This window comes from Urocampus carinirostris, chromosome 3, assembly GCF_059441175.1.
Source record: "Urocampus carinirostris isolate Australia breed hairy pipefish chromosome 3, RoL_Ucar_1.0, whole genome shotgun sequence".
NCBI classification, from domain to species: Eukaryota; Metazoa; Chordata; class Actinopteri; order Syngnathiformes; family Syngnathidae; genus Urocampus; species Urocampus carinirostris.
This window is the reverse complement of record NC_142351.1, coordinates 21,148,376-21,165,404: the sequence shown is the minus strand read 5'-3', so window position 1 is coordinate 21,165,404 and position 17,029 is coordinate 21,148,376. Positions and strand designations below refer to the sequence as shown.

Here is a 17,029-nt window from a genome sequence, read left to right as displayed (position 1 = left end):
TGTAAGTTGAATTTGTTCGTAAGTTGCTTCACTGCTATATTTGGTATGTTTAAGGTTTGTATAAGTATGTTTAAGGCTTGTATATGTAACCTGTATTGTTTTGTACTAAACAATAAACATTTCATAAAATAATATGCTATATAAAGATGAATAAAGTTAAGTTTAACTTACTTTTGGAAGATAAGCTTCAACAGTTGGGCGACTTCCTCCTCTGTGGTAAAAAGTGGCCGAAAAAAAGCGTTCCTACCATTTTTTCAACAGCATCAAGCTTTCATATTCCAATTTCATTTCATAAGAAACGCCTCGCCTCTCTTTTACACTTTAAACCAACCATATTGAATGAATGCACAAGATATTAAATAATAAAAATGTCAGAGTTCTTAGTGCGCTGGAGATACAGCATAGAATGTTAACACACGAACTAGAAAGAGGAAGCTGATTTCTCCTTCGGGGAGGATGCTGGGTGACCTCTCACAGCGCCACTTGCCGGTTGCGGCGAAAAGAAGCACTACAGTAGTGTCCTGTACCCGGAAAAAGGTGCTCACAATACAAGACATATTCAAAATTTTAATATGACAAAAACTGCACCATTCCCAACAAAGAAAAAACACAAAACAAAGAAATGACATTTGAAACTTTTAATAGTGTCAGTAGTTACTCCTCTAACATATAATACCCCCAAAAATTCGATATAGTAATCGTCTTTAGTATATTTATCTAAAATACGCACAGTATAGTATATTATTACATTTTTAGTCATCATCTAAATCGCTCTATAAATGAATACCCCTCCGAGTGGCACAAGAGATTTTCAATATTGTGCGTGAATATTGAACATTCAAGTTATGGATTCCTCTGAGATGAAGACTGTCTGATCTACAGAGAAACACCTGTTGAATATTTGTCAGGAATTGCTTTGTATACTAATAATAGGGATTTAAGTTTCACTTTATCTTCACATTGACATGTTGGTGCTCCTCCGTGTTATATGTTGAAGTGTCCTTTGGCAAGACACTGAATCCCTAATGCCCCCAATAAGCAGGTAGGCGCCTTGCACGGCTAACTCTCTATTGGTGTGTGTATGTGTGTGTGTAAATAGGTAAGTGTGAAGCACATTGTAAAGCACTTTGAGAGGTCTTCATTGACTTGAAAGGCGCTATATAAATGCAGAACATTTACCATTTGTTTGTATGTTCTTAAAAAACAGCCTTGTGCACAATCCTAATGGATTTCTTCTCTAATCGATTAAGCGATTTTATAATGCTCTGATATGTATTTCTCCCAATCTCTAGGCCAAATTGATGAACTGTATATTATATGAAGGATTTTTGGGTTATCAAATATATGCCTGCATCTACTCATTATTGTCAAAGCTCTATGCAACATCCATGTTGATATTTTTTTCAAAAAAAAAAATTCAAAAACTGAACTACATACTTTGTTATGACAAATTCATTTGGGCAGATCTTTGCAATGGTTTGAGTAATTTGTGAGACTGCGGTCAATGGTGTTGTGTTTCTTAAAATCGATCACAATTTGACAAGTGCTTGTACCTGGAAACACATCCATCCTCAAAAAACAAATACAAAATAGCCGCTATGGAACATGTTTTTCCGGAACTCTTTTTGCCCGACTTCTGTCTTCCTTCTGTGCTCTGTCCAAAGTGGGGCTAAGCGTAAGCGAGTCAGGTAGCAAAGCACTGAGGAAGAAAACAATTGTCAGAGTGTTAATGAGCCTTGCCACAGTGGCTGTGAAGTACACACCAAAGGCAAAGTAGGGATGAATATCAAAGCGAGCGAAATTTCTGAGTGAGGCACCCAGGACCGATGTAGTGCAGTGGGAAAACAAGTTGACAAAGCTTTGAGAGGTGGAGAAGCGACGCTCTCTGCCCTCAAACTACAAGCCTGTCTCCAGTCCTGACAGGCCTGGCACACTGCTACTGTTGTTACCACGTATTAATATTCATCAGACGGCTCCCGGGGTGAGGCTTTACCCTCTGAAGAGATGACACATTTGAATATAATTTACCTGCCTTTTTATGTTCATTGTCTTCCCAAAAGCAAGGCTTTTTATTGCCAGACATGTGTCGAGCTTGACGAGAGCGGTGACTGATTTCATCCTTTGCCATGATTAATGCTGTAAATTGTTACAGCATTTCTTTATATGTGAACGCAGATTTTCCTGTAGTCACTATGAATCACATTAACCAACATTTTAGTGTAACATGAATTTGTGAAAGGTATTTCCAAATCCTTGAACATGCAAAATGTGAGGAAATAGTACATTATATTTGCATAAAATCTATACATATTGCATTGGTATAATCCAATTATTTTCCGAGATAATGCATTTTAAAGACAGCATATATTTGTAATTCTGAGCTGTGACTTCATTTGAGGAACACTAGCACCATATCAAGCTAGTCGCCATTGGTTTACGTGCTAATGAGTTGAAGAGCTTAAGAGTGTTGACAGAAATACCAAGTTTTTGTAGTTTTTGTGGGGAATGTAGAGTCCAAAGAGCTTATTTTTGTTATTAATTAGTGCAAATGGCACCTAGTATATATGAATTAAATAAAATATCAATTTATCATGTCATTATTATGTTAATATTTTATTACCAGGCTAATTACTGAAAGTAGGGTTAATCGCAGTCAACCAATGGATAAATAATTTTACTAGAAAATCCTTATGACCCAGCACCTGTAAGCCATTTTCAGAATAGGCCCATGGGCCCTGCAACTGACCTCAGGGGGCACCCTAATGCCTGCGGGCACCACATTGGAGACCCCATGGCCTAGGCGTTGTGGTGCAGGTGGATAAGCAAAGGGCGAGCCGCCAAAAGACTGACCAATGAAAGGCGGCCACAGCCTCAACAGAAAAACGTTAGGTCTGGCCAACCAAAAAACCTGCAGTGAGAAGCCAGGCTGACCGTTAACCAACAAGGAAAAGTGGCAATGGCTACAGTAACAAATGCGAAATTGGCCGGGAATGAACATACCAAGGAACACTGTTAAACCTGAGCTAACACCAGGCAGCCCATCAAAAACACGCAGTGAGCAGCCAGGCTAAATTGGAAGGCTACGGCGATATACGCGAAGCCGGCCGGGAATAAACCAAGTTACACGGCAAAACCGACGCTAACTCCAGGCTAACCGACCAAACAACACACAGTGGGCAGCAAACGAGCGCCAACCCGGAGCAAACAAAACATGAAAGCCCTCGCCGGCCCCTACACTAACGTGGAGCTAGCCCAACAAAATTATACCAACAGGCGACACACATAGCGAAAAACACAAATGCAAATCCAGAATCGCCCACCTCAAAGGGGGCGAAGACTGGGGAAGTAAAGTTCCAATTTCTCCTAGCAGAGATGAGCGGTATGCAATTGCTGTTCACTACAGTTGCAGTCTGTTGTGTCAAGATCTCAGTTACAGCACCTTGTGCTGAATACTGTCGCTAAGACCAAAAGGAGAAGTTAATGTATTTTACGCCGGGATTTGGTCCCGGGATAATCTTCAGTGTCAACTCAAAACGGCACCCTTGATTCAAGGTTGCAATTGATTGAGACTTGGGGCTGATCACCTTACAGGGCACCTTTGAAATAACCACTGAATGTGAAACATTCTTACCAAAAAAACAAAGATTTGTTGCTACTTCACTCAGGGCAAAAGGCACACTAAAGAAATTGCCGATCTCAATTCCAGCACTTTCTGCTGAATGCTGTCGCTAAGGCCAAAAGGAAAGGTTAATGTATTTTACGCCGGGATTTAGTCATGGGATCGTCTTCACTGTCAACTCAAAACGGCCCCTTTGATTCATGGTTGAAATTGATTGAGACATGGGGCTGACCACCTTACTGGGCACCTCTGAAATGACCACTGAATGTGAATCATCCCTACAACAGCTCTTGAAAAAAAGGAAGGAAAAAAGCCAGCTACGAGAACTCATCAGCCCATTAGGTCAGGACATCTCGAACCATGCTACTCCATTCGTCTGATTCATCTGTACATAATGAAGGGCAAATAGACCTGGAAACGTAATTTTTCCTGATTGGATTGCGGCAATTTCTTGTATTTGTGCTACTGCTCGTTGATGTCATACAAAAAAGAGAGGGGGATGATTTCCGCGAATATCCGCTTGTGTATGCTTTCAATGCATGCCACGGACCTGACTGTAGTTTAGGTCTCATCTCAAATCTGCTGCTGTTGTCTGTTGGATCGTGTTCAGATTTCGGATCTGTAAAATCGAGTCAGCTGCATCATTGCTTGAAATCTAATTCTTATTTGAATTGCTAGGAAATCATGCGGCATCTTGCTGATCTTTGGCTCCTCAAAGAAGTGCTTTAAGAAAGATTTCTATAATAGGCAGGATTCAATAGAATGGCATTTTCTTGATTGTCATTGATAACAACAGTGCCCGTTGTTTACAAGGTTCGACGTAGCACTCGAGATAAAACTAATAAGACTTTAAAGAAAAAAATTAGATTAAAAAAATGATGTCAGGATAAATAAGCAACTATTAACAATATTTTAGACTGGGCCAAGTTTTAGGTGCATCAGATCAGTTGTGCATTGAAAAATAGTGTAATAACAGCAACATTGTGCAAAAAAGAATAAAGATATACAATATACAGTGAAGAAAATAAGTATTTGAACACCCAGCTATTTTGCTATTTCTCCTATTCAGAAATCATGGAGGGGTCTGAAATTTTCATCGTTGGTGCATGTCCACTGTGAGAGAGATAAACTAAAAAGAAATGTCCTGAAATCACAATGCATGTTTTTTTAACAATTTATTTGTGTGATACAGCTGCAAATAAGTATGTGAACACCTGACAAAATTAATGTTAATAATTGGTACAGCGGCCTTTGTTTGCTATTAAAGAGGTAAAACGTTTCCTCTAGTCTTTCACCAGATTCGGACACCCTGCAGGAGGGATCTTAGCCCACTCCTCCACACAGATCTTATCTAAATCAGACAGGTTTCTGGGCTGTCGCTGAGAAACACGGAGTTTGAGCTCCCTCCAAAGATTTTCAATTGGGTTCAGGTCTGGGGACTGGTTGGGCTATGCTAGAACCTTGATATGCTTCTTACGGAATCACTCCTTGGTTTTCCTGGCTGTGTGCTTCGGGTCGTTGTCGTGTTGAAAGACCCAGCCACGACCCATCTTCAATGCTCTGACTGAGGGAAGGAGGTTGTTCCCCGAAATCTCTCAATACACGGTCCCAGTCATCCTCTCTTTAATGCAGAGCACTCGTCCTGTCCCATGTGCAGAAAAACAGGGTCAGAATTCTAGATGATACACAGGTGCTCAAATACTTATTTGCAGCTGTATCACACAATTTTTTTTTTTTAAAAGTCATGTATTGTGATTTCTGGCTTTTTCTTTTTAGTTTATCTCTCTCACAGTGGACATGGACTTACGATGAAAATTTCAGACCCCTCCATGATTTCTAAGTGGGAGAAATAGCAAAATAGCAGGGTGTTCAAATACTTATTTTCTTCACTGTATATGATTTTTTTTCTACAAATAGGCAAGATATATTTTTACAGTCTGTTGTCCTGTACATTTTTGCTTTTAGAGATCTGTAATGCCTGCCACAGGGAAGCAGGTGAAAAAGGTGGGGTCTGGGGTTTGTGTTGTCCTTAATAATGTTGTCAACTCTGTTGTGACTGGGCAATGAGCAGCTGATGATCTTCTGGGCTGTATTGGTATAAGATACTCAGGTCTGCTGCACCCAGTATACTGTGTAATGTATGTGAGTATGCTCTCACCTGTGGTTCTATTTATTTAGGTTTTATTTACCCTTCATTGAGTCATTGTTCTGTGCTGATGTTTCTAGGATTAATATTGTTTTGCTTTGCAGAAAGCTTTCTGAGCTTCTTGACTTAATCATGTACTATTTTTTGCCCCCAATTGCTTTAAAAGTTTTGCTAGCACAGCTTTCTCAGTGTTGTTCTGGTGAAGATTTGAAATGATTTTGCGTCACCAGCAGGTTGTGAACTTCAAGCTATTTCCAAGAAATTTCCAAGTTAACATCTGGTTACGTACATATTGTGTTTCCTATCTGTTTTAAAAAATTTGATTTTGAGCAGATTTCTTTGTCAAAGGTTAAATCATAGGCTGAACTTACACTGGGATTCTATGGTACAAAAATTGTATATTTCCTATTTTGTCTTTGTAACAAAATGTGCTTCCAGACCCACAAAATTGACAATATTTTCGATTGTTCTCGATTGTTCTCAGCTCAGGGATGCTGCTGGAAATGTGAATTTCCCTTCGGGGATGAACAAAGTATCTATCTATCTATCTATCTATCTATCTATCTATGATGCCAGTTTGATCATAAACACAGAAGCCCTGGACAACCCATTTCCCTCTTTGATATTGAATTTAAAAAAAAGGATATTCTTTACAAAGGCTAAAATTTCTAAATATTTCAAAAGGAAACTATATCACTACGTTGAGTATATCTGTACACACCACCAATTTTTTTTCATTTTTATAGATATTTGAACTAATTGGCTTACACACATGGTTTGAACAGGTGCTTGAAAATCTTTAAATGCTTGCATTTTAAAGTTGTGTTGTTAAGTATTATAGTGCTTGCATTTTCGATAATTATTTTGTAAATGCTTGAAATTGTTACCATGTTTCTCAACAAGTGTGCTTAAAAAAATGTCACCGACGCTGGTCCCTGGTGGCTTAATTTGTTGGATCAGGGACAGGTGTAATAATAGTCTGTAGTTTTCAATAATCTGTGATCTGTGCAACCCTTTGAGGCTCCTTGTGATAAAGGGCTATACAAATAAATATGACTTGACTTGACTCGAAAGGGATGACACGACAGTATGCCTGACAGACAATTCATGACATTGTCACAAACAACCTGAGATTGCCATTCCAATGGATGTTTGTATTGCTCAGTGCATATTTGGTGCTTTCTTAAATGTTGTATATTCTAATTTTAACTCTCCTAAATAAAAAAGCCGCATGTTTCTACAATTATGAATTTTCTTGTCACACATAACGTAAATATACTCTGGTCACAAATGGGAAAGTCGCCTGTAACAACCAGTATGGTGTGTTCAGTCAGACAGGCATAGATCTCGCACTCATCTTCTTTAAACAAGAACATTATAAATGTATTATTCACGGAATTTGTGGCTCATATTTGGCAATTCTGGTGTTAGATTATTTTCCAATAAATGTGAAACTACTGGTTCGCTTCAATGAATTTTAGGAAAAGCCCATAGAGTCCAATATTTATCTAAAAATCAATAAACCAATGGTATTTTTTTTCTAGATGTGTAAAGTCTGCATGAATGCCCACTAAATGGGTGGTTTAAGTATATGTTCCTTTCTCAACTTATTAAAAAATTTAATTGAGTTGACATGTTTCTTTTGGTTCCTGTGATAAATCTATCTATAATTGAATGAAATATTCTTGCTCTGACCGTGCACATGCCTTGCTGAAAGTGAACACATGGCCTTTCAAATTCAGGTCAGCTACTCTAAGAGCAAATATAATTCCATATTTTTTGAGGGAATTAACTCACCTCTAGTGATGAAACTGCAGGAATCCCGTTGTCAAATATGAGACTGGGAGAGAAAGGTCTAAATTGTTTGTTTGAAGTTCATTTCCCAAAACACAGCATATGAATTGTCAGCAAAGATCAGAGCTTTGAAGGAAATAAACACACATGCACACAAAAAGCAACAAAACACATGAGATTAACAAGCTACCATAGCCAAAACTCTTCCTATTCTGTACCTAATGGGTCATTATTTAGGAGCCCTTTCAAAGCGTTTACTGTTGCTGCAGGGACAATGTTAAGATGTTTGCTGATCCTCAGCATTCTCTTACCTCTGAATTTCACATGGTGAATTTTAAAGTTTGTTTACCGCTCTGTCGGAGCTCACGAAGTACAGTATTTAACTGTTGGACATTCTTAAGAACCTTATCATATACGAGTGGCCACCTTTTTATATTGCTCATTTAGAGTTTGTGGTTATGTATTTTTTTTAATAAACCAAACTGTTAATTAAGGAATTTGATTAACCTACTGTTGGCAATCCATATTTTATTGATTCAGTTTTATCTGGATTTTCTTTTTTTTTTTTGCATGAACAAATCTTGCATTTCAATGTCAAAAAAGAAATATCCACTAACTCTGTTTTTCTTTGTTTCCATGAAGCTGGAGAAGAAGGAGATGACGCCGCCCTTCAAACCTCAAATCTCAGACGATTACGGCCTTGAAAATTTTGACACACAGTTTACTAACGAGCCAGTGCAACTAACACCGGATGACGAGTAAGTTCCACTTCAAATCACATGGACATGCTCATTAAGGAATATTCAGGGACTTGTGAAAATGCAAGAGGGAGGAACTGTGATAAAGTAAAAAAACAAAATCTGCGTGACTTGAATTAAAACGGCCCCAAGCAATTTTAACGTTCACTTTCTTTCCTTCTTCATTTAACTTTTAGTTTTCAATAAGTCAAAGAAAAACAACTGTCTTTATATCAACTGCTATAGGTTTTTAAATCCGCCGAAAATGTAGCTTTTAGTGACAACGCAATACAGAGATCCTTTTCCTATCTTCATTCCTTGCCATCACATCACCCTTGTCCTTCAGCAACTCCACTGGCTCTCAATCTACCATAGAATCAGTTACAAAATTCTGCTTACACCTACATGGCCATTCGTGGCCTCCCTACCCCTCCAACCTCCTTCACACTGCCACGCCATCCCGCATCCTCAGATCATCTTCCTCCCTCCATCCCACTATACCCCCTCACTGCCTCAGCTCCATGGGGAGCAGAGCTTTCAGCCGCTCTGCCCCCCACCTCTGGAACTCATTGTCGCTTGACCGCTGAAATTCTCCAACCCTGTCCACCTTCAAATCTGAACTCAAAACTCACCTCTTCAGACTTGTCTACCCTTGACCAAATGCCTCACACACCACCCCTTTAAACTCAAATGTGTTATATTTGGTATTTATTAATTTTTACTTTACTCTTGTTTTATTGTTGTGTCCTACTATATGTACAGCGACCTTGGGTGTCCTGAAAGTCGCTTTGAAATACAAATTATTATTATTATTATTATTTCTAAACTGTTCTTGTTGCAAAGTTCTACCATTGAATATATTAAGTTTAGGATTATTGGAACTGTGCCGAGTGTCGCATAGAAACATAATGGAGGCTGAAGCCACGGTGTCGGACACAAAAATATCCCCAAAAGTTCAACTATACTATGCTATTTTCCCTTTTTGCAGATAGATAGATTGAAAATTCTGGACAGCTATGTTTGGCTACATTTGAAACACTGCGGCTTTAAATATTATTTCGTGGCGGCACGGAATGAAACGGTGAGCTTAGTCCTTAATTTATACATCCAATTTGAACTGCAGTGCAGGTTATCCAAACAAAGACACTGCACTATTCTTTCTATATCATCGGCATCAATGGCAGGTTGCCGAAATTTCCTTGAATCCTTGACGAACGATAGCAAGCAAGTGCACTTGTCTGTCACCTCAAGATCCACCAATGAAAACAATACAAAAATACACGTCTGTGTTGCAATATGGCATTATTCTCCACAGTATGGTAGCCCTGCAGCTGTCGTCCAAAATTGTAGGTCTCACATTTGGTGCAGCGGAGCCCTTGTTCATGTTTTCTTTTGGCGCACTAGTAAATATGTGCTCGTCTTTGTAATCACCATCTTGAATAGTCACATGATCGAAAACATGCGATGTAAACAACTCCTAGGAGAATGTTAGGTGTACAGTGGCACAACATCAAATTCCTCATGTAGTTGGTGCCAGGTGTTCACCAGGTTTGAGATGTATAAAATTGATGAGAATTAGTTCATTTTATGACTGCAGTTTAAAGTCCGGTGCAGCTTGTACAAAGACAGAATTGAGTTTTGTGATTTTATTTACATGCGGCCTTCCATCAGATGCACTCTGTATTCTGGCATTTATGGTCATAATTAAGACCCTCTACCTGATATGTAGTATTCGTATCTACTAAATTCTTGCAATGGCAAAATACAATTATAAAGTTATTTTTTGTTCAAATATTTGTGGCACTTAAGAGAGGATTTTTTTAGCAATGAGAAACTGATGACTACACCCAACAGACATGGTGTAGAACAACAGCCACCACTACCGCGAATCCAGTCAAATCGCTCTGTGTGCTTGGCTGACGTTTTTGGGTGTTTACAATTTGTTCTGTGGGTTTTCTATCATAAAGTGTCTCAACCGTGACTATCCATTGTTTAATGAGATTCCATTTAAAGGATTCCTTAGTGACATACAGCCAAAATGTCAGTTGATGAGACAACTTGACTGTAAACTGTAGTTGTAACTGGAGCAAACAGATGGAATTATCAGTGTTGCACTAATCTCAACTCTGAGCTTGTCATATTTGGAACGCTAGAGAGGAAATTTGCACGAGTAGCATTTTATGTCCAAGCCATATGTACTCATGAAAAAAGCTGGCTCTCGAGTAGGTTCCCTACCCCTGCTGTAAAGCCTTTTGCCAAGCAGTGGCCGGATTGAATGTAAAACGACCTGCTCTGGAATTCGATTTCCTCGCGTAACGCTTCCGAAGTTCACACAACAGCAAGATGCAGAAATGGGATCCGTAAGCGTGAACCGGAGCCTTGTTAAGCGGTTGTGGTGCGCTGAACCTAACAACAGGTGCCTTTTGCTCTCTCACCTTTTGAACATGTTGCCCGGCTGTCGACATGGCGCACTCCAGCCCGCGGCTGCTTCAGCCTTTCAGCTCATTAAGCAACTTCGGCAAGGAAGCTGGGGAGAGGGCATCCCAATTCTGTCGGCAGAATTAGACGACAGGGGTCCGCGGCAGACAATTTGGGGTTGTAGGCTGGATGTTTGGTGGAGGGAGCTCCCGCTGAGCAGCGGGGGGGGGGGGGGGGGGCGGAGAGCACTCTGCCAGTTCAAATAGTGGAGATATCAACCCTGCATCAAACAGCAAGGCACATCAAAAGGCGGCGCTTGGCTCTTGGCTGCCTCTCACCCTTTATCTTCCCATCCCCGTCGTCTCTTGCCGCTGTTGCCAGGGAAAGAGGCTGATGTCGCCCACTCCCGCTACGAGGGGCTGACGCAAAAAAGCTTACCAGTCTCCCCTCTCCTCCACTCCTGACGGGCTTGGCACCACAAGAAAGAAAAGTGAAGCACTGTCGGGAGAGTGGAGGGGAAAGTCTCCGTGTTAGAGATTTACATTGCGGCATTAAAAGCCAGGATCGCTGGGGGCTCTTGCCAGGATGCTGTGGCGAAGGGGCCAGGGGAAGGCATTTAGACTATCCGTGCCAGACTCCGATCTTCAAAAATGAAAGCTGTGGCTGCAACCTAGGGAAGTATTGTATTTCTAATTGTATAACACACACTTTTTTTTTTACCTCAAAAATAACTACTAACTTTGGGTGTGCATTATACACAATGTTTTACTGTATCTGTGCAATAATTGATCAGTCCAAAAATATTACTGACCTCAAACAAATTACATTGGATGCAACAGAAATTGAATCTGTGTCGCGGCAGTGGGAGCGCTGAATACTAACCACTATTCACCAGTAAAATAGATCAGTGGTTGGGCAATCACCGAACCCTTTGGTATTGTTTATACCGTATTTATACACTGATTTATTTAACCTAAAAAAACTTACACAGGTCAAATACTATACTATATTTGAGCAAAATTGATCATTCGACAAATACCGCCGACCACATTTGCTCAGCATTGTTTGCAACGGGAATTTAACCCGGATTGCGGCAGCCAAAGCGCTGTTGATGACATAGGAAAAGGCATTCAATTTTATTTACACTATTTTTTTAATCACACTATTTTAACTCAAAGTAGAACGTTGTCTCGCCCTTTTATCTTGAAGGTGCACGTGATCAGTCAATTGTTGTACGTTGTTTCGGCCCAACTCATTCCCAAACTGCTCTGTTACCCGTTCCCAAATTAGTCTATTGCAGCGTTGTACAACGTGGCACCATAATGGATTATTATGAGAATGAGTTCAGCCAAAATATAGATCTACAATGATTGCCCAATCACAAGCGCCATCAAAAAAGTAAAAATAGTGTGACGATGAAATAAAATCAAATGCCTTTTCCTATGTGATCCCTATGGGTCTAGTGACAGCATGGTGGTTTCAGGCTTATTATTGCTATTACAATCGGCATTGTTATTATTTATAATGTTATTATTATTATGTATCGACATTTCGTTCTGTATACACGTGTACTAGAATGACAATAAAGTAGATCTGAATCTGAATCTGAATATTATCAGCCCGGGCTGCGAGAATATTGACAGACATCAAGCCGGTCCATGGTACAGAGAAGGTTGCCGACCACTGCAATAGATAACAAATGAAAAGGCATTTTATCTTATTTAATTATCCCACTGTTTTTATTCACAATATCAGAGACCAATCGAAGAGAATGGAGAAAACAGAAAGTCGTCCTGAAAGATATAAATAAGCGCAAAAAGCACGATGATGGAAACAACCTTTTGGCGTACTTTGTAAATTTAATGTTGGTATGGTGTTCATAGTTTACGTTGTCAAGAAATGATTTTAATCATGGCCTCAACAAAATTTCAAACCGATTTTTAAACAGAATTTATGAGTGCGCGTTATATATCAGTGTGTGTTATACACAAATACATATGGTCTGTTTCTTCTTGTGTATCAGTTCTGGGCGGTAAAAGTACCATTTCAAATTGACATTTTACTGGTTAGGACTAGGTCTTCAAAGGATTGGGAAGTTGGGTCGGACCCACAATTCTAGCGACATGAGCGAGCTTGATGACTCAATTCCGTTGCTGTCAAATCTGGCAGAGTAAAAAGGGGCTCAGAACGGATGATTGTACACCCCGAGAGGATGCCGGCTATTTGGCTTCCCACTTGGACTCTCAGCTTCCTTTGTTGTGACCGAGTCCAGGATCCGATTACACGTTCCATCACTGTGTGATTGTGGTGTGAAGCCAAGGCCAAAGCAAAGAGTTTTGGCAAAGACGGCCCATATTTTCCATTTGAGCAGAACACTTCCCTGGTTCATGCCATGGAAAAGATATATACTGCAGGAGGTAGCTGATTTGAGCAAGACTCTTTGACCAAATGACGTTAAGGATCTAAATTCCATCTGCAAGCGGACATGTGGTAAAGAACATCTTGAGTATACGTTGGCAGGCTTCCAACGTCTCTTTCTTACTCATCTACAATATCTGATAACAGATTTTCTACTAAGCACGATGGACACATGCCTTTGACTTTGTCTTTACAATGGTACATGGAAAATGTGTCCCCTGGCACTGTTCACAAAATGTCATTTACTTTGAATCCAAAGTCTTTCGTCTCATTTATAAGCGTATAACGCTAATACTGTGCTGTTCAAAATAATAGCAGTGCAATGCGACTTACCAGAATATCTCAACTTTTAGTATATTTTTGATTTTTACATGCCAAATAAGTTACTAGTAGGTGCAGTATATTCTCAGAAAACAAACAAGACCCAGCATTCATAATAGGCACGCACTGAAGGCTGCAGTAGAACACTTCTACTCTAAAGCATATGAATAACCTATACTTTTTGTGGACAATATCTCTGTATTATTTGTAATTGCAGCATCCTTTGCCTGGTAATCCTGAAAGGGGGATACCACATGTGCGGTCCCTTCTCAAGGTTTCTTCATTTTCCTCATGTTGAGGTTTTTGAGCTTTTCCTTGCCCTCATGTTGTTTCCAGATCAGGGGAAGGTGTAATAATAGTAAGAAATAATAGTCTGTGCAATAACCTGTGCAGCCCTTTGAGACTCTGTGTGATTATGTGGTATACGAATGAAAATGACTTGACTTGTGTAACTCGACAAATAGTTCAAAGGGGTGTGTTAAAAAAAATAGCAATGTGGCAAACAATCTCTGTGTTCATCAATTTTGGGGAAGAAAAAAAACAACAGGTGTAAATCTGGTGGCACCTTTTTAAGAAGGATGAAGCTAGCACAGGTTGAACATGCATTTGAGGAAAATGGGACATTCAAGACACTGCTCCGAAGAAGGGGCTTCCTTTGACAACAACTGAACGGTGCCACAGGTTAGTTGACTATATGCCACAGATATGAAGCAGTTATAAACGAAAATGCGGTCTTGCAACTAAATATTAGGATAACTAAATTCTCCCTTTTTTGGGAAATATAAAATAGTTTTGAGTTTGTACAGTCAACAGAAGACACTGCTATTGTCTTTGAACTCTCCCCTTTGAACTATTTGCTCAATTGCACAGCCTATTATGAATGCTGGGTCTTGTTTGTTTTCTAAAATCCTCTGCACTTACTGGTAACTTGTTTGGCACGTAACAATACATAAATATACTAAAACCTGAGATATTCCTGTTAGTCACATTGCACTGATATTATTTTGAACAGCACTGTCCATGCACAAGCTTTGTAGTATCTCAACTTAACAGTGTTGCTAGGAGACCATTGTTTAACGGACCCAGTCCTATGCCACTCTTTCCACGTACCACCTGTTTAACATGAGATTGTTTTTGCTAATGGATGCTGCCGACTCGGTAAATGAAAAGCACACATCTCTTTTTCGCTAGTTTGCGATAGTGTTGAAACAACTCCAACAACATACCTCGAGTTTTCTGCTCTGCTCTCAGGACTCCATTGGGTTGTTTCCTAGATAATGAAGATCTGCTCAGCTAAACTTGTCTATCTTAGTCTAGCATCTCACAATCCAAACAGAAATTAAGAAGGCTCACCGATAGGTGGGTTTTCATGACCCTTATTTTATAGCACAAAACCATAAATTGAAATATTTGGTTTCAGTGTGATAATTGGCAGCCACTCCAGCAGCTCCCGTGTTATTTTGTTCTCAGCTCAGGGATGCTGCTGGAAATGTGAATTTCCCTTCGGGGATGAACAAAGTATCTATCTATCTATCTATCTATCTATCTATCTATCTATCTATCTATCTAATTGTTGTTTCCACGCATTCCCATCGTTTCTGTGACCCAGTCTGACAATGTGTTTGAAGTCACGAAAGGCAGTCCTGTTTTGATGAATACATTATCGAGTATAATAGCTGAAATTCGGCAATATGTGAACGAAAAACCATTGTGAAACCATTCTCATAAAAAGTAGTCCTCTTCCTGCTATCCAAAAATGTGGCCATGGTTTCACAGTCCTGACTTGCATACCTACTGCTGAACAAGCAGAGAAAATGATTATGGAAATCTGTTTCTCAGCGACAGCCCACAAACCTGACTGATCCAGAGATCTGTGTGGAGGAGTGGGCTAAGATCCCTCCTGCAGTGTGTCCAAACCTGGTGAAAGACTACAGGAAACGTTTGACCTCTGTGATAGCAAACAAAGGCTACTCTACCAAATATTAACATTCATTTTCTCAGGTGTTTAAATACTTATTTGATACTTAAATACCGTAAATTCCGGACTATAGAGCGCACCTGATTATAAGCCGCACCCACCACATTTTAAGAGGAAAACCGATTTTATACATACACAAGCCGCACCTGTATATAAGCCGCATGCGCCCACATTTAAACATGTAACACAAACACAAAATTAACCCAAACCCGACTTCAAGTCCCGCGATTGAAACTAAATGTCCTTTATTAAAGTCCAGAGTCCAAAAATCACAGCCGGCAAAATGAATGGAAAATGATACCGGTACTTAAGGTTGTATGCAGACCTGCAGAGTCCAGGTTCCGTTGAAAGTAATCCAAGGAAAAAAGTGTACATTTCCAAAGGTAAGGATGGGGAAAAATATATCAGATGAACACATTTACTCACGCTACTCCTTTTTCTTTAACCAACTTTTTACCCCCTCTTCTTTCCTTGTCTGTCCCTGACCTTTAGCGGTCCCCATTTAAACTCGGCACCCCGCGTTTGTTCCGCCCCTCATTTTTCGTTCACCCGTGCAAAACATATCAGAATAAGTGTCTAAAAGAAAGGCAAATAAATACATTACAAAAATATACAGTTGCAAATACATATTATACATGAGTTACACATATTTACAAAGAAAGACGGTACACCGAGAGAGTTTTCAAAGCTTTAATAATAATAATAATATAGCTTTGACAGGGCAGTTAATGGTAGCAACACTCGAGCGCCGCTAGCGGCCGTTAGAAAAATTACATAAGTTGGCCGCATCACTGAATAAGCCGCAGGGTTGAAAGTTAGGGAAAAAAGTAGCGGCTTATAGTCCGGAATTTACGGTACTTATTATATCACACAAATAAATCGTTAGAAAATCATGCATTGAGATTTCTGGATTTTTCTTTTTAGTTTATCCCTCTCACAGTGGACATGCACCTACGATGAAGATTTCAGACTCCTCCATGATTTCTAAGTGGGAGAAACAGCAAAATAGCAGGGTTTTCAAATACTAACTTTTGAAATCAAGTAGTCTTTCATTAGTCTTCCATCACGCTTTAAAGATGTGTGTCTCTCACATCTTTGAAATCTACAAACATTCGTCTTAGAAGCCCTCAAGCATGTCCTTGATCATTCGTCATTCTTTTCATAACTTGCGCAAACTAAGCTTGAAGATATAATCCAGGAAATAATGGAAGGTGGCCGTCACTCTCACGTGTATTCTGATTCGTCCCATCGTCTAAGAGACACGGACAAACTCCTATGGACATTTCTTTTTATCAGCATGAAGGTTCAGAAGCGCTACTGCCACTAGTGGCGGACACTAAGGACTTGATCGGAAGGGACATTGTGTAATATTTAGTGCCTCCTAGTGATACAAAAACCTTTCAATAAAAATAAACATTAATTTGAATACTAGGCAAAAACATTGAACTATCATTCCTATGTTAATTTTTATTTAGGTCTGGTATCTTGCTGCCACGCTGTACTCTTGGCACTGGTTTTCGTTCGCATTAGATAATACAGTACCATCCAGGGTTAAATATTACACACTGGATTTGGTTTTATGTTACTGATGTCTTCAT

At 39.6% G+C, this 17,029-nt stretch overlaps 1 protein-coding gene across 1 annotated transcript in view; it reads left to right on the top strand.

Annotated features, from left to right (window-relative positions):
- prkcz (protein kinase C, zeta) overlaps positions 1–17,029 on the top strand; it is an 80,440-nt gene that overhangs the window by 61,783 nt on the left and 1,628 nt on the right. Inside the window, exon 17 of the mRNA XM_088330997.1 lies at positions 8,202–8,317. Coding sequence (XP_088187123.1) covers positions 8,202–8,317 — 116 coding nt within the window. The remainder of the gene's footprint in view (positions 1–8,201; positions 8,318–17,029) is intronic.